At 42.8% G+C, this 23056-nt stretch overlaps 1 protein-coding gene across 3 annotated transcripts in view; it reads left to right on the top strand.

Moving 5' to 3' along the window:
- The first annotated feature begins 9023 nt into the window (after positions 1-9023).
- Positions 9024-23056, top strand: part of TCP11L2 (t-complex 11 like 2) — a 39257-nt gene continuing 25224 nt past the window's right edge. Inside the window, exons 1-3 of one of the 3 annotated variants that reach the window (XM_087449000.1) lie at positions 9024-9193; positions 17471-17656; positions 19768-19900. In XM_087449000.1, the coding sequence (XP_087305126.1) occupies positions 17500-17656; positions 19768-19900 (290 nt within the window). In that variant the 5' untranslated portion in view covers positions 9024-9193; positions 17471-17499. Of the gene's footprint in view, positions 9194-17470; positions 17657-19764; positions 19901-23056 lie in introns of all 3 variants that reach the window. The other 2 variants (XM_087448999.1, XM_087449001.1) reach the window with 2 other exon arrangements.

The raw sequence follows: 23056 nt of genomic DNA, 5'->3' as shown, positions 1-23056 counted from the left end.
AACTGCAGTGAATTCCTCACCTCATTTAGCAGGAACGATGAATGTCCCACAGTTTGCATGTACCTGCAGTGCCAAAATGAGCCATTTACTGCCATTTTTGAAAATTGTAAAAGCACCGCTGAATTAGTTTAAACCAATCCAGATTTTTGGCTTAAACCAATCCAGATTTTTGGTTTAAACCAATCCAGATTTTTGGCTAAGCAGTGCCAAGTTTCTTCCAAGTCAGTTCAGCTAACATCAACGGTATTTTTCTACAATGAATTTAACCCAAATACAGTCTCTATGGGCTTGCATCTAATCTCTTGAAGTCCCTTGAGAACTTTTCATCCATGTCTGCTTAGATACCACTTTCTCTTGGAAGCCCTGCCTGGTCCTCAGGTCTAGATCGCACGCTCCTCCTGCATGGCACCTTGCATTGACTTCTATTTGTCAAGATTTAATTTTCAAAAAGTTAAAAACATGATTCTGTAAAATAGAACAAACACAGGTTTAAAAAAATTTACTCATTTTATTAATTAATGGGGTATCCAGTAAAATGATAAAGGCAATTTAAGGAGCATTTGAGGAACAGAGGTTTATATATCCTACCAAAAAAAACATTTAAAGAAATCTTAGATTAAGATTACTGGGTTAGATCCAAAATTGGCTAATGTCATAGGGGCAATAAACAGTAATCCATGGGTTGTCTTTTCTATGGAACAGAAATAATTTCATTTGTAGTGGTACTGGACAAGAATCATCTGTGTTGTTATCAGCTTTCAATAAATGAACATCTACCTTTACAAAATTGTAAAATATCTGAACCGATAGTAAATAGTAAATCCAACAAAGGTACACAGTGCCAGACAGTCTGTTAATCCGTGAAAGGGCCTTCTGCTACGCTGCACTACACAGCACTATACTGAAACAACAGCTAGCAATCCCTTTTGACTATTTCTAAGTTTTTGGATAATGTTTGGAGAGATAGCCATGTTTTGGGGTAATTGTTCTTAACATAATATAATGTTATATTATTATTATTACTTAATAATAATAATAATTACTAACATTATTGAGCACCAACTATGTCAGGCACATGGTTAGACATGCATTATCTCATGTTGCTTAATACTAAGAAGACGTTATTACTATTAGCCCATTCTTACAGATGAAATTGAAGCTTAGCTAAATTCACCCAGCCCAAATCACTCAGCTTATAAGTGACCAAGCAGGGATTAGAAACCAGATCTGCCCGTTTGGCTCTATATCTGTGCTCTTAGCATTTGTCATATAATAGTAAAATAGCCCATTTGTTTGCCTATATTCTCACTGGACTGTGATTCCATGAGGGCAAAGGTCATGGCTTCTTGTTCATTTATATTTTCCTTGTACCTACTGATATCCAGCACATAAGAAGCCCTCAATAAGTACTTCTTTAAATTAAATTGAATATGTAAAAGCAGAGAATCATATTCCAATTCTAATACGTTTTCCATTAGCCCTTTCACCCTCCTCTTGTAATTAAAAGTTCATTTATAGTCCTTATTTTCACCTTTTCTTCCCATAGGTAATAATGTTTAGAACAATGGTGGGGGTGAAGTATTTAACCAATATATTCTTTATTCATTTATAGAGTTATTTATAAAATAAGTGTTTGTTGAGTTCCTCATATGTGCCAAGAACTGTACTAGAATGGTAAGAAGGGTTCCCCTACTAAAATGCAGCTTTATGAAAAGGAATTGTGCCTATCTCATTTAACTTTTTTTATCTCCAGCACCTGGCAAAGAGCCTACGCCATACTAGGCACTTATCAGAAGTTGCTAATTTAATGAATGAATAATTGTTGAATGAGGGATTATTGCAGACCCACGGCATTTTCTTAGGATAGTTCTTGAATGCCCCAAGTAGCAAATACCAATCTAGAATGTAGTTCTCCTAATAAAACGCCATCAGATAAAACTTTTTAAAATGTAAATGATCCTTTCTTGCCCTTAATGAAATTTACTTTACTGGTTATCTGTTATTATTTCCCTTTCTTGCCCTTAATGAAATTTACTTTACTGGTTATCTGTTATTATTTCCCTGCTTTCTCTACCCTTCCCTTGCTCTGCTCTGTGTCTTTGGGGGCTGATCGCTGAAAACATTTCCCAGCCTCCCTGCCAACTGGCTTCATGGGTTGGCTAATGGGTGACCCTGGAGGGACATGGGAGGATGGGAAGAAGGAAGAAGATCCCACTCCTGTCCCTCCTTCTCCTCCCCTCTCTGCTCCTTGAGAAAACCCCTTCAGTAGTGGCTTATCTCCTCTGTGGTTCTACCTCCTACTCATCAGTCCCTCGTTCCACAGTCTCAGGGCCCACTGGGCAGTCCTGACTCCCAGGCCCCGGCTTTTGTCCGTTTGTTCCTTTAGCTCTAGGGATGGGAGTAGCTTCCCACTGATTCTGTTATCTGAGTTGTTTCACCATCCCATAATAGGACTTTTAGCTCTTCTCACCTCTATACAGTTTCTTCTCTTTATTGAATTCCCTCTATTGAACTATATGGAATAGATTCTTGTTTTCCAGAACGGGTCCTGACTTACTGGTCTATTGAGTAGAGAATGGCCATACTCACATTGATATGTCAATACAGGATGGTCTGTTAGGCTCTCTCATTAGCTAAATAAACGGCTCCTGTACCACCAACTTGTTGGATTCAAATTTATTCCTTGGCAGAATTTTAAATTATCACATGTCACAGACCTTTAAGTTGCTCAGGACCAGCTGAAACTGTAAATATTAAATCAGTAAATAACAAGAGTATAATAATAGTAGCTATAGTTTATGGATCCATACAATGTATCCGGCACTCCGCTCACCTCTTTATATATATTATCCCTTTTAATTCTCCAACAAACTGTGGGGTAAGTACTTATTCTAGTCAAGGTTTTTAGTGGCCAATAATAGATACTTTGAACAGACATACTAGAATAGTCTTGGGTAGCTCCTGGAATCGAGAGGAAGGCTGAAAAACCAGGCTCGGAAAAGAACTAAAGGAAGCCAGGCATAGCTAAGATCATACCACAGGGATGATCTGCTCAGGACACCATGCGCTGGACACCACCACTGCAGGCTCTGTGAATCATCCCTAACTGCCCACAGTGGGCAGCATCTAATAGGACACGCTTAGGTCCCATGCCTACGGCCCAGCTGTCAGGGTCTGGGAAGAGAGAATGTCCTTCCCCCTTTCAGCTTCAGTAGTAAAGTGTTAATGCAATTACCCCATCACTCCCCACTTTGGCTTCTATAGTAAATAGTAATAATGGGACTACCATTTGGGGAGCTGGACGATCAAAATGACAAATGGCCCTCACAACATCATTACCTCCATTTTACACCTGTGAAGATAAGGGCATATGTACAGAGCAGTAGAACTTGGTTATGAGCTCTCCAGTCTGTCTGAATCCAAAGCATATCCTCCTTCCAACATACTACATTTGCTCTTTATATACAGTTAGTTTGTACCTTAATTCATTTGCTCTTTGAAAACTTTGATCTACATATACTTGTAAATTAAAAAAAATTTTTATAATCACAGTAACCTTCCTTGAAATAAAGAATTCGGCTTAAGCGTTAAAATTCACTTGTACACAATTATGTTGTACCCAGCTTTTCAGGATTTGCCATTATGTACATGCAAGTGTACTTGTAACATGAACAACATCATGGCCAGGAATCCTTCTCAGGGAATCAGCCAGGAATGCCTTATTGCTCTTTACTCCAGATTTTCTTATAGCAGAATTCTTTTTTTTTCTCTGACCGCTTCACATATATATGAGAGAAGCATAAACAGCTTCATATTTTAGGAGAGTTGGCAGCATTCCATTCTCCTTGCTTTCTGGAAGGCATAGCCACCCCAGTTCCTGGTCCAAACACCCTTCTAGAGCAATGGAATGTAATTATAAATACCTCGGGCACTCAGTTGGTATAGTGCTGGTATGCTTGTTGACATGTTGTTATGGAAATGAAATAATTATGCCAATAGGCAATACTTTGCACGTGACACTGCGTGTCTCTGTGTGTGTGTGTGTGTGTGTGTGTGTGTGTATGTGTGTAGAGAGAAGCCACGAAATGAGGTCTGGTTTCTATTCTTGACTTGCCAATTCAGCGAGTCACTGAATATCACTTTGGTCACTCATAAACCCTCAGTGCCCTAATATAATACCTTCCACCAGAACCCTCAGGAACTCAGCTAAAAGCTACTGTACATGCTTCTGAATGTTCAGGGCTCTCAATTTTTCATCCTCAAAAGGTAGTATAATTATTTAAGTCCGATACCACTTTGGGAAAGAACGCCTTTCCAGTTTATCATTAAAGGAAGGAAACCCTTAGAGGTCACAGATTGGGGCAAAATATGTTTTTAAAACGAAAGTAAATTCCATGCACTTTGACTGTCTAAGAATTGGCTTGAAGGGAACAACTTAAAAAGTAAAGATTAGTATTCTCCCACCCAGCATAATTTTGAGGGGACTTTGGCAAATCTATTCCTTTCTATAGTTTATATAAAAAGCTCCATCTGTTATTATGACTTTTAAAATATGAAGAAAAAGGAGATGGGAAAGTTATTTCTTGTGTAGTGTTAACAGCCCACCACCACTAAGGTATATGTAGGGGGACATACGATGTTAAGAGCAGTATCATCGTATGGCAGTGTGAAATTACATTAGTAACATATGAATGAACACATTCTCACTGTAAAAGAAATAAGACATTTGTATGTATATAGAATAAATCAGGAACATTTCCCTACCTGCTTCTTAAACAGTTTGGAGGATAACTTTTGAGTCCATTTCTATGCATCTCATACACACAGACTTCACATACGCACTCTCTAATGCAAGTTCTCTTTCAAGCATAAATGGTTATCACTGCATAACCATTGCTCTATAACTCATGTTTTTATGTTGAACACTCTATCTGAAGAGTCATATTTCTTAATCTTTTCCTCTATGTCTTCTGGGTTTTGCCTCTTATTTTAGAAGGTCTTCCCCCACCCCACTGGGTATTCCAATTGATTTTTAAAGTGAGGGCCTAAATGTTCACCCGTGGCTGAACAGGACTATGAAGGCATTTAGAAAACGACTCCCTACTGGCTCAGAGGTGGGGGAAAGAGCATGACTGTCTTGGCTGGGGCTCTAAGCCATCACCTCTTTGGCCTCCCATAGGTGCTCCTTTGAGCTTCAACTCTTTTTGGCCCCTCCCACTTCCTGCCCAGCCTTGTCTTCACTGCTGGTCCTCACTCTTTTTTGCTTTCCAGGGGACAACAGTGGTTTCCAGGTAAGTGGAGAGGGCCCATGGAGGGTGAAGGGTGGATACTAAGAACGTTTTTCCTTTTAGTATGTGAGGGGTCAGGGTCTGGGGCTGTGTCCTGGGTGTGAGGGTACAGGCAATCGGAATGAGAAATAACCTCCAGTTTTATACTAATTCAGTTCAATGGAGTCAGGAGAAAAACTGGTTTTGGTGCTTTGGAAACTCGATCAAGCATCAGTGTTTTGATTAACGGGCAAAACCAGTCAACAATCTAGATCTGCCTTATCTTCATGACCAAAAGAAAAAGAATGACAAAATCTGACAAGAAGGTCTGGTTAAATTTTGAACATTCAGTAACTGATTATCTGATTTATATTAGCCAAATTATTTTTCTTCCTTCTACTTTCTACTGCTTACCCCCCACACCCCCTTTCTGCTTTTAGCCCTTCCTAACACCTTGAGATAGATGGGGGTAGAAAAAGAGATGGGATTCAATTTAATCAATTTTTCTACTTACAGTGGAGTCACATCTTATGTGAGGGGTTAGTTTCTAAAGAAAAAACCTAAGGTCAAAATCAAGTGCACTCAAAATCATTCTTGAAATTTCCTTAAATGGGCTAGAAGACCTGGGATACACTCAGTTTTTTTGCCTGTAGCATTGAAACAATATATGTTTCTTCAACTGAGTACTAGATAAAATAATTGATTTGCATTTGGGGACAGGATAAGTGAAAATAAGCACCTTTAAACACGAGACACATTCTGGGTTGTGAGATCAGGACCAGCTACGTAATTTGCAAGGTTCAGGGCAGAATGAAAATGCAGGGCCCCTTGTTCAAAAATTAAGAATTTCAAGATGGTGGCAGCAGAACATTAAACCAAGTGTGAGGCCTTCTCAAGTGTAGGGTCTTGTGCAACTGCACAAGTTGCATGCTCATGAAGCCAGCCCTGGGTAAGAAGCTTGGAACATAATGAGAAGCTCAGAACATAATGAGAAGCTCAGAAACTGAGAACAACTCAGGAACAGAAGCCTCACCACTCCCAAAGAGAAAATAGCGGGCGAAATCACTGCCAGCGTGTAAATTATTCTGTTGTGTTTCCCACACCTTGTCCTATCTGAGTAGAATAGTTGAATTTACATTATGCTAGATCAGCACAGATACAACTCCACTATAAAAGTTAAATGGTTGAGAGGTTGCAAATCCGTATTAAAATTACATTTTTGGATTTTCTTATTTATTTCAAGGATTTACTGTAATTTAAAACTCAGGTTAAAGATGTGTAAAAAGAAAAGAAGTGTTTATATTTCTTTACCGAGCAAAAATTTTGATCTGCCCATGGTCATCTGCCAAAGGCAATAGATCAAAATTAGTCTATTGTGTCATTTTTACAGGGAAAACAGACTGTATTACCATGAGTTCCCTAACTGGTTCAAAAAAGGAAAGTTAGAAAAATTAGGTGTCACAATACGTCCTATTCAAATAAAAAGCTAATTATTTTACTTACTAAAGAGGTTGTCTTTTCATATATTTTTTTCAGAAGGTCATGAACCTAACCTGAGCAAGAAGGATTTTACTCTGACTGCCTGAGCTCTCTGAGCAAGAATGTGAGACAAGGTTCGTTTTTTAAGGGAACTGTCTAATATTTTATAGCACCATATTTTTTCAAAGTGCTTTTATATACAAGTCAGGCTGAGGGCGGTTGGTCAGGTAATTGACCAAAAGGTTTCCAGATAGCAAGTTATTTTACGTCAAAGAAACAGAAGATTGTGCTTCCAAGATATTTTCTCTCCCTGGCTTGGGTCTCTGATGTCACCCCACCTCTTCCATCTCAAGGTTCTCACCACAGCGCAAGCTGAAACTTGACACACCTGCTTTGACAAAAATTGCTTCCTTGTGCTTTGAGAGTTACATATTTGAGCTTCAAAATAAGTGCCATGCCTAGGCTCAGGCAGCTGGTCACCCAGGTAGACCGGACAACTCTCCTGACTCATGCTCACCTGCTCCAAGTTATAGCGCAAAAACAATACTTAACAAGCTCCTACAACGCTTAAAAAGGAAGCAAAGCTGCAATGTGTCACTGTCACAGTGTCCAGAAGTTTGGGGGGTATTTTTGGTTAGTCTTTCTATGGTGGAGTTTTCAGGGTGGTGATGGCAGTTGTGTGGTGGTTGTTATTTGGCAAGAATTGAAATTGGAGGCTTCTGTCATCCTGACTGCTGATTCCAACAAATGATATAAACAAGGGCAGGTTCATAGGAAAGAAGCTGGGTGGCAACAGCATTTTCTTTTCAATCTCTTGATCTGTATATTTTAGGAAAAAGGAGAGAGTGGCATAAGGACACACAAATACAAATTTACACGGATCACCGGCTAAGTTTGTTCAGAGTAGTTTGCCAAATACTTTCAATAACTAACACTGAGTGCTTACTGTGTACAGCACTAAGCACTTCACATACTTTGTCTCATTTCATCCTCACAATAATCCAATGAGATAGTTATCATTGTTATCATCTCATGGGTAGTAAATGACAGAGCCAGGGTTTGAACTCAAGATGAGTCCACGTTGTAACACTGCATTATTCCATATAGGTAAGTGGCTTTCTACTCTCCTTTAAAATGTTGCCTGTCTGGTTTTTTTCTTGAACCAATTTTGCCTCCATAATCCAGACATAATTTCATCACTAAACAGAAATACTTCAGCCTATACAAAATTCACTTACAACCCTGCATGCAACTATCTCCCAAGTAATACCAACTCACACCTGGCAGAAGATACAGTGGTTTTCATGTGCGCGGTTGGAGGAAGGGTGTTTCTGTACACCCGAAGCACGTCCACAAGAGCTGAACAGTAGTTCCTGACCGCACAGAGCCCATCCTGGGACTGCTTATTTACATTAACCAGTGTCGAAACTTCTCCTAGAGATAGGTGCTGCCAAGAACCCTAGAGGAAGTAAGATGCGTTATCTTTTCCATGCACACGAAGTTTACTTCTTCAGAGAGCCCGAGTGGGTGTAACTCCCAGTAGCTAATCGTCCCGCCCAGCCACATGCAAATCTGGACTCGTGTTTATGTGGAGGTGCAGATACAAAAGTCCGTGACACGGTTGGTTGCTGACGTGCGTGGGAACGCACTTGCCACGTTGTCGGTTGGGCTGTCTCTGGATGCGTGGACGGTGTGATGGTGGGCACCCAATTTGGATCGCCCCGTCTAGATGAGGGGTGTTCGGGTAGTAAAAGTTCCACCCGGGGCCGAGAAGCTTGCAGCATTGTCCACGCTGATGCGGGCCGGCAGCCCAGGGAGGTCAGTCCAGCGACCCAAGAGCGGATCCGCCGGCGGCTTCGCCCCTCCCCCAGCGGCCCCACTCGGCTCCGCCCCCCAGCTCCCCGACAGGCCCCGCCCCCCAGCTCCCCGACAGGCCCCGCCTCCAACGCCGGGTGCTCCGGGCGGCACTGCTGCCCCAGTTCCGTAAACACTTCTCTCCCCGCCCCTAGCAGTCCCCGGACCGCACCACTCGCAGATCGCGGGGGGGGACGTTCCCTCTCGCATCCCAAACACCTTCAATCTAAGCTCTCCTTGGTCTCTTTCATCCAAACGTGAGAGAAAATTTGCTGAAATAGATCAAATCTTTCAGAGCTCTGCTGTCGGAACCTGAAGTTCCCCGGATTTCCCTCTCTCCCCCGTGTCGTCTTCCCCCCGCTCGCCGGTTGTGTTATGGCCACGCCGTGGCTGCCTCTCTAGCGTCCCTCCTGGCCCTTTAAATACCGCGTGGGGAGACAGGGAGGCTTGGGGTTGTCGGACTCGTGAGTTTTCGAGGTGTTTTTGCTGTGCTCGGTGAGGGGACACCCAGAGACACACACCCCCCCACCCCCGACCCCCCGATCGGGCTCACTCAGTCGCATTCTCCTCCGCCTGTCTCCGCATCGGACGCGGTGCGTATCCATCCCGGGGAAGGGGGTCGCGGGCTCTGAGGTGATGGGCCTGGGCCGGCGGAGGGGGACACCTGGCTCCAGGGCAGCCCGAGGGCCTCCCCTGCCCACCTCGGAACTCAGTCCTGCGACGCCGGGGCCGGGAACCGTGGAGCCCCTCTTCTTGGTCCCCCTAGTCTCCTTGTTTGACCTCGAACCGCCGTCCCGCGTGGGAGCGGGGCGTGTGTCAGGGTGGCCGCGGGCTTCGGGCCCCGGAGGCGGCGGGGTCGCTGCCGCTTGGCCGCGGTTTACATCCCGCTGGGCCCGTGCCAGCGACCGCGCTGCGAGCGGGCTTCCCACCATCCGGGCTCCGAGAGGGGGCACCCTCTCGCCTGCGACCCCCAGCCGGGCCGGGATGGGCGAACCGAGCCGCGGTGAGTGCGGGCGGGGCCCGAAGCGTGTGTTTGGGGTTTGTTGCCGGGGTTTCCCTGGCGCTCGGCTCGGCCTCGGCGGTGCCCTCCCTCAGGGTTTGTTTTGACAGGAAACGTGCTGCTGGAGGGGAGGGGCGGCCGTGAGGACGTGGGCGAGGGGTGTGCAGACTCCCGGTGCGTCCCCTCGACCTTACCCTCGGTTAGGGGGAAGAGGCGGGAAATGGCAGTCAGGCTCGGGCTCGAACCCTTGGCCTCGAAGGGATGGCTTGTGCTTCCCAAAGCTGGGGACTCTGGGTGGCACCGCTGGGGGTAACAGCAGTGATTCGAGTTGGCAGGTGGACGAACATGGTTATGTTTTTGTTAGTATTAGGAAAAACTTCCATTCAACGAGCGATTTCACAATGATATAAAGTTTCCTTTTAAAATAAATGTATTTAAAGGCAAAAATCTTGTTAAGATCAATCTACTGATTGATAGAGTATAGATGAGGATGGGGACATGGAAACAGGCGTGATGAGTGGTACTCAGATGACTGACGTTTGGGAAATATCGTCTTAGATGGTTGTCCTATTACTTTAACCTTGAAGAAACTAGATAAGTTGTCCTTGTCCCCAGTGGGCTCCTCAGCCCCCAAAATCCCCGTGGTCCCATGATCTCCAGCCAGGTCAGAGACCTTGCTCCTTGCTACCTGCCAACCATAATGAGGTTACTGCAGTGGTTCCCACTTTAGGAGGCTCCCTGCCTGCCTTTTCCTCTTGCTTCCAGGGATTTCATACATCCTCCTGGCAGCCCGTGGAGGTTGCCTGACTTGAAGTGGCCCAGGGCTGAGGATACCCAGTCATCTGTGGAAGCACCTTCAATGCTAATTTGTGAGGGGTTGAGGGCCCCAGAGGGGGAAGCACAGGTACTAAAACAAGCCAGCCAGGGTTAAAGTGTTTTCAAGTGTGAAAAGTGCCTAGAAATCCTTCTCCCTGGTGCTGTAATGTTATGTGTAGCGCGAACATCTGCTTTTTAAGACAATGCCTGGCTTGTTGGCTTTTATCTAGCTCTTTGTTGGCTCTAATTTGATGAAGACCAGTATTCTCTAGCTGAATGGAGCAGGCACCTACCTCTCTGCTCTGTGGTTTTTGCTTTGTTTGGTTTTGTTTTTGCTTTGCTGCATATGATTAACTTTTTAACGCCGCTGTTCGGGACTGGTTCTAAAGCAGCATTTTGCAGAAGATGGAGATTTTCCACACCATCTGCAATTTTTTCTTCAGAGCCCAGTCTTACTCCTCTGTCTCCTTCCCCTTCGCTACACATGTGGGAATGCTTGTCCTTGCATCTGACCTTGATCTGGTCTTCAAGGATGATACCACTAGATGTTTCTTGACATTTCTGTTTTCCATGACCTAACCTTAACTAGATGGGTTCCATTCCTCAGGACACTGCTGGATAATATGAATAATTCACTTCAGAATGTTTGTGACTCATACTAGTTGTAAGCAGTTAACCCTTTTGATAATATTTGGGTTTTAACTAGGGATTTTGCAGTGCTTAAAGAATGGCTCCCAGATAGAGGATTTTCAGTCACTCTAGTGGGGTGGATGAGAATTATTTTGAACAATAGACTCTTTCAGTGATGCTGTTCATGGTATAGCACTTGAGCAGCCACCCGGGGGTGAGGTCAGCTTGCTACCACATGTGCAAGTGTCCATGTGGTGATGCATAGATCGATTTGGCAGAATGGAAGTGGAAAGAATGAGCAGCACACCACATGTTCTCCAGCCATCCTAGAGTGGTAGAAAGCATGGACTTTAGGGAGCCACTGCCTGGATTTGAGTTGTGCCTCTGTTGGTGCTGTGAACCCTTGGGCAAGAAATTTAACCTCTCTGAGCCTCAGGTTCTTATCTATAAAATGGGGATAATAACAATGCCTTAACTAATAAGGTTATAATGAAGATTCAAGGAGATAAAATATGTAAAGCTCTTATGATGGGAGCTGGGTCATAATAAGTGCTCAATAACTATTAGCTCTGATTGTTAATATTTGCTGTCATTGAGCTTTAGGATGATGGAAAGACACAATGTAAACATTTCTTTAAGCTCTGGAACTGCGAATCTTTTCTGATTTGAATTATTGGTGCCTTGGAAATGTGTTGAGGTAGGCAATGGGAATAGGAGCTCTTTCCTGCAAGCAGCTTAAAATGTGGTGGGAATATAGCTATGCAGACAGCAACTATAGTACTTTAAGTGACTGCGTAATAAGAACATGAGCAAAGTGAGTGAGATAAAAGAGAAGGAAAACCCAAGTTGTCCTGTGAATAGGAGTATAGCTTAACTTGTTCATCAGTGATACCCATTGAGCTCTTGCCCCATCCCAGGTAATGTTCTAAGCTCTGGATGACTCGTTTAGATGGAGTGAGTGGGGATATCAGGGAAGGTCACTTTGAAGTTGTAACATTTAATTTCAAATCTGAATGACAACAAGGAGCCAATCACTTGAAGATCAGGGAGAAGACATCTCAGGGGACGAGAACAGCAGGTGCAAGTGCTCCAAAGTAGGAAGTTTGGCATGTCTGAGGAACCCAAAGAAGCCCTTTGTGTCTGGAGCATGAAGGGTTAGGGGGAGAGTGGTGCAGGTGAGGTGGGCAGAGGCCGTTCACAGAGGGATTATCACCACTTCCAGGAGTGGCCAGGCCACTGCTATAAGCCAGGAGACCTCCTAGGAAAAGGAAAACCACTCAGAAATGAACTCTTATGAGGGATGATTTATTTTGTCTCTTCTGAAGGGCTCTGGCCTATTTCCTGTTTATTCTCCAGGCACTGCTCAAGAAGGACATTGGGACAAGTTTGAGTGTCTGGAAGATCTTTTGTAACAGAGAGATGTCTGCGCTATTGCAGTGTTGGGAAAATTCTAAATCTAAAAACTTCAGAAGACTGGACTGTTCTGAATTAGACTTGAAGTTTCAGTTTGTTACTTCTTGTCTTTTAACTTTTTGGTTGGAAATAATTTCAAACTTACCAAAAAAAGTTGCAAAAACAGTACCAAGAACTCTCTATTGTCTACCTTTTACTCGTATTTACCTATTAACATTTTGCTCCATATGCTTTATTTTCTCTTTTTCTCTCATTTGAATCATTTGAGAGAAAGTTGCATATGTCTTGGTCCTTTGTTCCTAAATACATAATCATAGTACATTTATCAACTTCAGTAAATTTAACATTGTAATATAGACAATAGAGTCACATATTATAACAATGTTGTCAACTGACCCGGTAATGTCCATTATAGCATGTTTTTTCTCTGGTACAGGATCCAGTCAAGGAGCATCTAGTGCACTCTGTTGTGAAGTGTCTTTTCATTTGAGACATATCCTCTGTCTGTCTTTGTTTTTATGACATTGACATTTTTGGAATTCATCACTTCTTTTAGTAAGAATAAAATAGTTGACAATCTGTCAAGCATTTAGTAGGGGCTTAAGTACTTGACATAGACTATTTCAAAATTAACCTTCATAACAATTCTATAAGGTAGATACTATTATTGTCCCCAATTTATAAATGGCACGTTCTCCGTCTTCAGTCAGTAAATATCAAGAGTCGGGATCAAGAACCCAGTCCACCTGGCTCCAGAGCCAGCGTCCTTACTGCTTTAGTGACATGCGCATTGTCACTGGTGGATCTTTGCAATCCTGAACCAAATCAGGACCATTTGCAAATAGGGTTTACTGCAGGAAGGAAATAAAGACGTAAAGTCAGTAATTTGGACACAGGCTGAGGAATTACTAACAAACTAAAAGCCCATCTCCCCTCCATCTGTGGTGGAACACAGGACTAGCCCCTTCAGGTCTTTGTACCCATTCACTCCTCTCTAAAATGTCAGTGGTCGTACCGCCATTCATTCGTCCATTCGTTCATCCAACAATATTTTAAGTGTCTGCTACCTCTCAGTCATTGACCTTGGAAGGAATGACATAATATTGCATTTATTATTATAAAATATGAAACAGTACAGTGCAAAATGTGATTATTCTCTTTGAATAGTGACCCACTGTAGTGTTGGAGGTTTTGCTTGCAGTTATCATCTGTCTTCACCTTGACTTCACCTTTGGCCAGTGAGAAAATCCTCCAGGTAGGAAGAGATGTAGTGTTCCTGAAAAGTTGTTTGGTTTGCTTGTGAGTTGCAATGGTGAAGGTTAGGTAGATCTAAGTTTGTTAGTATGACAAGCATTACCTTTCTTAAAGAAACAGCCTGTTTTCATTATCACTATTCCAAGAGAGAATCCAAAATAGTTTTAAAAGCAGTCTAATTACCCTCAGTGCCTTTTGAGTCAAGTAGCTTTGTCCCCAGATGACTTATGTGGAAACCCAAGACCAAAAAGGGAAGACTAGGTGTGAAGGAACTTGCAGAAGACTATTTACACTGTGATGGTCCATTTACTTTTGGTTTTTGTATTTCAAACAAGTCCAAGAGTTCTGTCCAGGTTCACTACCAGTCTTGTTTATCTATGGGAGAACATGCTTTTATCATCATGGGATAAAACAGTTCTTCCAGAGTTTTTAATGCCTGAAATGATGATGATGACAACAACAAAAGCAAATAATACTAATAATAGCAAGCACCTGTAACCTGTTTACTCAGTGTCAGACACTGTTCCAAGCACTCTACACATATTGACTAAATGAAATCTCATACCAACCTATGAGTTAGGTATTATTAATATGACTATATGAGGAAACAGGCAGTTTCTTAATAGAGTAGTAATGGGCATTTTGGCTTCAAAGAAAAGTTTCTGCTTAGATCCACTAAAGCCCAGTTGTCACATGGAGTCTTTTATCAACTAAACAAGAGTGTCTAGACATTTTGAAGCTTTTAAATTTTCTGTTGCCTCCCCTATACCAGAAACTCTACCTCCAGTGAATTGTTGAAAGAAAGTGTAGTTGCATGTTCTTAAGCATGCCTGCCATGAGCACATTTAATTTCTCAGAACTTATAGTGACGTGTCATGGAACTCTGGGTTTATGGCATTTTAGCAATTCCTAGCTGAAAGGCACCTTATAACTGGCCCAACCTGCTCAGAAAAACAAGGTGAAGAGAGCAGATGTGATGTGCATAAAGTCACGCAGCAAATTAATGATAGACCCGGGCCTCAAACCCTGCACTTGTAGCTCCTAACCTAGATCTTTTTATTTTTTAAATCATTGTACTTTGCTGCCTTGTTGAACACAATCAAGAAACCTACGAAATGTGCTATTCAGCTGGAGTAGAAAAATGAAATGGACAGTTAGAGCTATTAACCTGGTTCATAAATTCCAATGGATGAAAGCTTTTATTCACCTTTACTTGGAAAAACAGCCAAAGTGAAGAGAAATTAAGAGCAGAGCATACATAGCACAGTTGTTACAGTGAGATGACTGAAAACAATAAAAATAATAAAGTGGTAACAGAGTTTGATATTCAAATAAGAGTGTGACAGGACCAGGGAGTACTGAGTCTTAAGCCTAACAAGGTAGGTTCACGTGGCAGGTTCTCTGCTCCAGGACTTGAACTTGGGCAGTGCCAGGCCTGTAAATGTGTAGTGATATCAGTTTGCAAATGTTCTGGTTGAAGCCGTACCAAATGGGAGTCAGTGATTCCAATTCAGCTGACACCAAATGAATACTTGTCACATACTTGACGCTGGTGGTGGAAGAGACACAGTCCCTGCCTTATTAAGGAGAGTCGGAAGAAGCTAGGGGAGGAAAATGGCTGTACAAGGAATGAAGCACTGTCATGGAGATACAGAAGGTGTGCTGCAGGTATACAAAGAAGAGTGCCATTAGCTCTGGCCAGAGGGTAGAGGGAAGGCTTCCTGGAGAAGGTAGCATTTTCAAGAAATGCCATCAATGAGAAGTAAAATGTTGGCAAAGAGAGAGAAAGCTAGAGGGAAGGGCAAGCGTTCCATTTAGGATTTGGGGTTTGGTGGAAGTGAAAGGGTTAGCACAGACCCTTTTCTTCTGTCCTCTGTCCGCTTCCCCTGCAGTGGATAGGAGTTAAAGCTCAAGTCAAATCTAGTGTGCATGGGGTAAAGGAAGTTATTTCACCAGTGAGGGTGTAGGGGTTCAGGGCTGTTTTATAGCCTGTGTTCTGTTGGCCTTGGGACTCGAGGATAAGGTGAATGTTTCTACATGGTAGCTTCCTGGCAGCTATACTCCACGCCTCGCCCTTCGGTCTGCAGAGGGAGACTCCCAGTTAGTGGTTTTCTGTTTGCGAAAGTGGTGGGCCAAGCAGGGGTGCATTTCTATGAGTGGCAGGACTGAAGAAGGTTGTTTAGATGAGGCCAAGTGCAAATGCCCTTGGGCTGTTGACCCTTAATAAGTCCCTCTCAGGCCCATCCTTGTCCCTGTCACCACCCAAGGGATAAAAAATGGCACTATTTCTCTCAACGAAGGCTAGATTCCCCGTTAATCCCAGCCCTGCCTCTCCTTTCTCGTGCTTCCTCAGCAATGCCTTGTTTTCCCTTTTCTTGTCTTCTAGCCTCTAGTACATACAGTTTTTGGTAACTGGACTTGAGAGCCATGAGAGTAGGGCCCTGCCTATTTTGTTCACTGTTACTTTTCCCTGTGCCTGGTGCACAGTAGGCACTCAATAAATGTGAACGGAGTCATTGAAGAAACTACAGACATTTCCAGGCATACTATTCGTGGTTGTAGTTTCACGTTCTGGCAGCTTTAAAAGCTCTGTGTACCTCATTGCGTGGCTGGTTCAGGTGGTAAGAGACTCAGTGAACCCTTACTATCATTGCTGTCCATTCAGGATTTGAGGTGCCTTTCTCCTCGGGCCCAGGTTTCCCCTCAGTGTCAGCTAACACCACGCTCATATCAGGGCCAGCTCCCTCACGGGCCTGGCTGAGGCTCCTGGGCTCACGTCTGGGCATCCTGTGCGCCCAGGATCTCCTTTCTAGGGGGTGACTGGGCCCGACTGCCCTGCCCTTCCCAAGGAGGTAATCTAATGTCCCAGAAACAGCACTGGGTGTGGAGCCAAGGGACTGGTTTTATGGCATAGTAGGTCCCCTTGTCCCTTGGAGTCCAGTCCATGTCCCCATCCCCCCTCCCACCCCACTCCCCGCTGTGGATCTTTTGTGCCTGTTTGTTCATCAGGTGGCGGTGGGTACTTTGTAAATTGTCAAGTACGAACCAGTATCAGCCCTTACTCGTCATATCATGCCTGTTGATGGGAAAATGGAGAAGAACCTAAAGACTTGCCAGCCCGAGATTTTAATTAGCCATCTCCTATCCTCAAGAGGCTTACAGAGAACTAAAGAGGCTGATTTCAAAAATATTTAAAACAAAGACATCAGAACAATAATAATAGCTAACATTTGAGTGCTGTGCTAAGCATGTTAATTAAGAATAATCCTATTTAATCTTCAAGCAACCCTATGAAGTTAGTCTTTCAGCCTAGTTTTACTGATGAGGGAGGTGGTTCAGTGACTTCCCTAAGGTCACATGGCAAAAGACAGAAGGAGCTTCTATCCGAGGCAGTCTGACCCCAGAGCCCCACACTGTTGCTCTTACCTTCCCATGTTTTGGCAACCGAGGAGGAGAGAGACAGTGTGCTCTGCACATTTTTTTTAAAAGGATCTGTTATTGCTGACAGCTGCTCCCTGTTCACATTGAAATGTGCCCTGAGTAAGCTCACACCTGTGGCTGTGGAATCCCTCTTCTGGAAGGCAGGCTTGAAGGCCTAGTGATAGTCCGGCCGGGGTGCTATAGGAAGGATGAGATAATCTTCTGGGGGCTCTCCACTGCTGTGACATGTGCAGGCATGGCTGTCTACACTGGAAGAAGCATCTCTGCCTCCGGTGGAAGGACAGAATATTGACACAGGGTCTGTTTGTCTATGCAGGTGCTTTACCCACACTCAAGTGACGCAAAATGCCCTTCAATGGCGAGAAGCAGTGTGTGGGCGAGGACCAGCCAAGCGATTCAGACTCTTCCCGGTTTTCCGAAAGCACAGCTTCACTCAGTGACTATGAGTGCTCCAGGCAGAGCTTTACAAGTGACTCCTCCAGCAAATCCAGCTCTCCTGCTTGTAAGCTGACTGGGGAGCAGGGGCTGGGGGGTGGGAGTGGTTCTAGATATATGTTAGATTTTAAAACTCATAAATGAGTGAGAGCAAAGTACCAACTTCCCTCTCCTTTCTAGATGTACCAGAATAGAACTGCAAAGGCAGGAATAAATAGCCACTAAACTTTATTTTCATCATGGACTCTGATCTACTTTGGTATGACTGTACGTCAGGTCCTGCAACCCCTCCTGTCTTCTCTCTCAAGTAGTGGAAAGCCACTCTGTCTTGAGATCACTTCTTGGGCCGCAAGCAAGGATAAATTCAAATTGGTCTTTTCTTATAATTTCTGATTTACATGGAAGGAAACTTGCCCCAATTCAAGGGTCAGGCAGGAAGTGAAATAATCTAAAGGGTTTCCTGCCGATTTCAAAAACTGTTGTGCAAATCACCCCAGAAAAGTGCCCACAAGAATTACTACACTAGGGGTGTGAGGAAGAGTTAAAAGAGTGGCCATGGTGAAGGGAGACGATTTTTTCCTTTTTTGTGTGTGGAACCTAGAGATGTGTAAAGTAGGTGTCTTTGTCTTTTTTTTTTTAGCTTTTCCATTGGCATTTTGTATAGGAAATATAACCCTTAAACTGACAAAGCAAATGCAGAAAGAAGCAACTATTGTTTAATATGATCAAATACCCACTTCAAAAGAGATTTTTTGTGTTTATTTTAAATGTATACATTCTCTTTTTTAACATTTGGAAAGTACATAAGTATAAAGAAAAGAAAATATTGCCTATAACATCACCCAAAGACAATAGCTGGCAGCACTTTGTGTATATATGTGTAGACTCTTTTCACTTAGTATTGTAACTAAAACATTTACTCATGGTAATATATTTTTAAAACATTGTTTTTATGACTACCTACTACTTCATCGAGTGAACATACCATAATTTATTTAACTATTGGTTTGTCATTGGACGTTTAGTTCGTTTCCATTTTTTTGCTGTTACAAATAGTGCTTTATGAACATCTTGGTGCATAAAGCCTTTCTAGGAATTCCTTTGGATTATTGGACCAACGGGTGCAGACATTTTTAAGGAGAATCTTAATGACACAGAGAGTTAGGAAAAGAATTTACTAGAAGTCACCCAGCGTTCTGTGCTTTTTCTCACTCTTTATGCTATATAGAGGGTTGATGCCTCTAGCAGGGTACCTAGGCATCCTGATGAAAGGTTTTACTAATTCTGTGTATTACCATTCTCCTCCCCCTCCCCTTCCTCCCCTTCCTCCTCTTCCTCTTCTTCTTCTTCTTTTTAAAATTATTTTAGGTAGCAAAGTATTGCCAGTCAGTACGGCTGTTTGTAGTAATGATTTTTAATTAACAGATGCTAAGAGTTCCAACAGTGATTTCAAAAAGACGTGATTTATTAGAATAATTTTTTAGAATAATCTTTAGAAATAACTAGACTAATTCTTTATTTACTGCTTCCTGCTGAGAAGTAGGTCATCCAGCTTATCAGATTTGTTTTAATTATCTACATTTATTGAGTTCTTACTATGTTCTTCTTTACTTAAATTATCTTTATTTAACCACCTCAGGACAGCCCTGTGAGGAGGTAAGTTATGCCTCAGTGAAGTGTAACGATAACTACCAATTGGCAAAACTTAGAATCGAACCTAACCATTATGCTGTATACTGCCTATACTTTTAGAAATTATAGTTTTAAAAAATCAGTTATTTCATATTGAGTCTGCTTCAATTAATGAGAGTTATGAATTACAGAATAAAAAGTCTTAATTTCCTATATAGTCATGTAATAAATGCAGATATCAATAGGCACTAAAAATGAGGTGATTTAATTAAAAAGGTTACTTAGCCTATACTAATAAGATTGTCTCAGAAACATTTGGTAATTTATTATCAATACAGTAATCAAAGCTATCAAAGGAGTTCTTAAATTTTTGAAGTATTAAGTATTAAGCAGAAGAATCCATCTATTTTAGTGTATATTCTTCTTACTTGTTAAACCGTGAAAATAAATGTTGGAATAACTTAAACTCTGACTGCATCAGGAGGCTTCAGTGGATGACAACTTTTCTTCCATGATGTTAACTGGTTTCTGTTTTTCTTTCAGCAGCAAGCCCTCCCAGGGTTGTAACATTTGATGAAGTGATGGCTGCAGCAAGGAACTTATCAAACCTGACTCTTGCTCACGAAATTGCTGTAAATGAGAACTTTCAATTGAAACAAGATGCCCTCCCTGAAAGCAGGTAACGCGGAGGTGTTTGTTGTGTGTAAACTGTGCTGCAGATTCTGTGTGTGTGTGTACACATGCACACATACACACGTATTCACACTGATTCCCAGAAGTTCTCGTATAATATCCACTGGGAGTGAACACTATTTAGTTCCCCTTCTTTTTTTTTTTCCCTTGTGAAGAAGATTAACACTGAGCTAACATCCATTGCCAATCCTCCTCTTCTTTTGCTGAGGAAGATTGGCCCTGGGCTAACATCCATGCCCCTCTTCCTCTACTTTGTATGGGATGCCACCACAGCATGGCTTGACAAGTGGTCCGTGCCTGGGATCCAAACCCGTGAACCCCGGGCCACTGAAGCAGAGGTCGCGAACTTAACTGCCTCGTCACAGGACCAGCCCCTATTTAATTCTCTAACAAGATCTTATACTTGTTTTCAAACCATTCCTCTAGGGTACATGTTACCATAATCTTTACAACTCAGCTTATATGTCACTTCCTGATGGAAGCTTTTCCTGACATTCCTGAGCCCACTAGACTACATTAAATCCCCTTGCTAAAGACTCCTGTAGGCCCCTCTACCTCTCCTTTGTTAAGATGTCCTATAATTTTATGTTCAATGTCTGTCTTTCCCACTTGACCAAAAGCACCATTAATGGAAGAACTATGTGTGTATTGTTGGCTGCTCTATCCCTATTGCCTAGCAGAGTGCCTGACATGTAGTTCATTCTCAAGAAATATTTGTAGATTGACTTATTAAAAACTGATATTCAGGTTATGAAAGATAAATAAATGCAACTAAGTTGCCAAAGTGCTAAAAATAGGTGACCTAGAAGCATCTGGAGGTAGGAATCACAGGTACATGGGCAACCTCACTCACCCCCACCCCCAAGACCTCTAGTTAGAGCCACACCCTTATATCCTACCTCAACCTTTCTGGCTTCAGTGGCTCTCAAATCCCCTGGGACAAAGAGTAGCAAAGGCTTGAGGCCATAACTATAGATAAATCATCTTTACAGGCAAAGGTGGCTCATGGATAATTGCATTGACTCTTCAACCTCACGGTGCCATTTGTAAGTCCAGAGGCATACTCTCTATCAATTAAGACAACATGTAATATTTGATTCCATTCGGAACTTTTTTCTTTGTTTTAAAGCAGAAAAATAGTAAACATAATTTCCTTCTTTAAAATGTGGATCATAGTCTTCCTGCTCCTGGGGATATTGTTCATAAGGATCATTAATATTTTTTAAGATGGCTGGCCAAAGTGTTTGGTTTTCTATATTAACTGCATTTCCCCGTGATCCTTTATCCCAGCTCTAGTGCTACGCCCCTAGGCCAGGCCATCATCATCTCTGACCTGGACTCCTTCAGTCCGAACTAGTTGCCCCGTCTCCATCCTTAGCTCCCCACAGGCCATCCTCCGCATCCACACGGTTGCCATAGTGATCTTTCTAAACAATTGATCAGCATAGGTCATTTCTTTGCTTAAAACTCTCAGATGGTTTTCTATTGTGCTTAAAATAAAAATGCAGGCTCGTAAGTATGGCCAGCAAGGCCCTGCTTCTCTGGCCGTGTCCCTTACTCCTTTCCCTCCTGCTTGCTGTGCTGCAGCCACCCTGGCTTCCCTGCTGGTGGTCCTGCTTGATCACAAGCTCGAGCCTGTCCCAGGGGCTTTGTCTTTCCTTCTTCTTGTTCAGTGTTCTTCCCCCAGATCTTCACCAGCTGCTTTCTTTTCCTCATTCAACTCTCAACTCAAAGGTCACTGTCTTAGAGAAGCTTTCTTCAACCACCCAGCAAAATCAGCACCATCTTTGTCACTATCTACCACATTGTCTTAATCTTGTTTCCTCATGGCTCTGAAACTGTCTTATTCTGTTTTTTTTTTTTTTGGTAAGGAACATTGGCCCTGAGGTAACATCTGTTGCCGATCCTCCTCTTTTTGCTTGAGGAAGATTGTCCCTAAGCTAACATCTGTGCCAGTCTCCCTCTATTTTTCATATGTGGGATGCCACCGCAGCATGGCTTGAAGAGTGGTGTGTAGGTCTGTGCCCGGGATCCGAACCCGCAAACCCCAGGCCACTGACGTGAAGTGTGTGAACTTAACCACTGCACCACCACGCTGGCCCCATGAATCTGTCTTATTCATTTTTTTTTTTTGGTGAGGAAGACTATCCCTGAGCTAACATCGGTCACCAATCCTCCTCTTTTTGCTGAGGAAGATTGGCCCTGGGCCAACATCTGTGCTCATGTTCCTCTACTTTTTACATGTGGGACGCCTGCCATAGCATGGCTTGATAAGTGGTGTGAGGGCTGCGCCTAGGATCTGAACCTGTGAACCCTGGGCCACCGAAGCAGAGCGCACGAACCCAACCACTATGCCACTGGGCTGGCCCAGTGTCTTATTCATTTTTAACGTGGTTTTTTTCCTCTTTCTATCTCTGCTAACATATAAGCTTTTTAAGAGGAGAGACTTTCTTTTCATTACACCCCAGCACCTAAAACAGGGCCTACCACATATTGAATGTTGAATAAACATTTGTTGACTGACTAATAAAAATGCATTTTTGAAGTTAAAATTAGTATGTCTTATGGAGTACAGCAAGAGCCAGTTTGGGAGTATTTGTGCTTTAAATTCAAAACTTGCAAATACAGGCTATAGTGAAGGCACTTTAGAATCAGACAGACCCTGGGGTTTGAATCCTGGTTCTGCTGAGACCATATCTGCCTTACATCCCACAAGGATGAGATGAGGACTACAATACGCACTTCAAATGCATGCTCACGGGCATACGAGTGCCTTGCACATAAGTACTTTCATACTATGGAAAATATGAATTCCTCTTCCTTTGCTTTCTGCCATGGCTAGAAAATGTGAGTAAGGGAAACAACGTGCAGAGTTGGGACATTACCTTTATTTAAAAGTGAAGATTATTAGCTGTTGATTTTTTGGATGACTCTCCGCAGTGGCCAAGTGGTTTTTTTTTTTAAAGTATGGCTGACTCTCATATTTTAGCAAATACTGCCTTTGGGGAAAACACTTGGTAAAATATCAGATTTCTGATACCCAGTAGGAATGCTTATCAATTATTTGATTGATCTCATTTCCACTCCTCCCTCCCCCTTCACAAAATTAAAAGCTAAAAATTACCTTGAAGCCTTTAGGAAA

This window comes from Ceratotherium simum, chromosome 25 (assembly GCF_057802395.1).
Source record: "Ceratotherium simum simum isolate JZ-2026a chromosome 25, ASM5780239v1, whole genome shotgun sequence".
NCBI lineage: Eukaryota > Metazoa > Chordata > Mammalia > Perissodactyla > Rhinocerotidae > Ceratotherium > Ceratotherium simum.
This window is presented reverse-complemented; position numbering and strand designations above follow the sequence as displayed.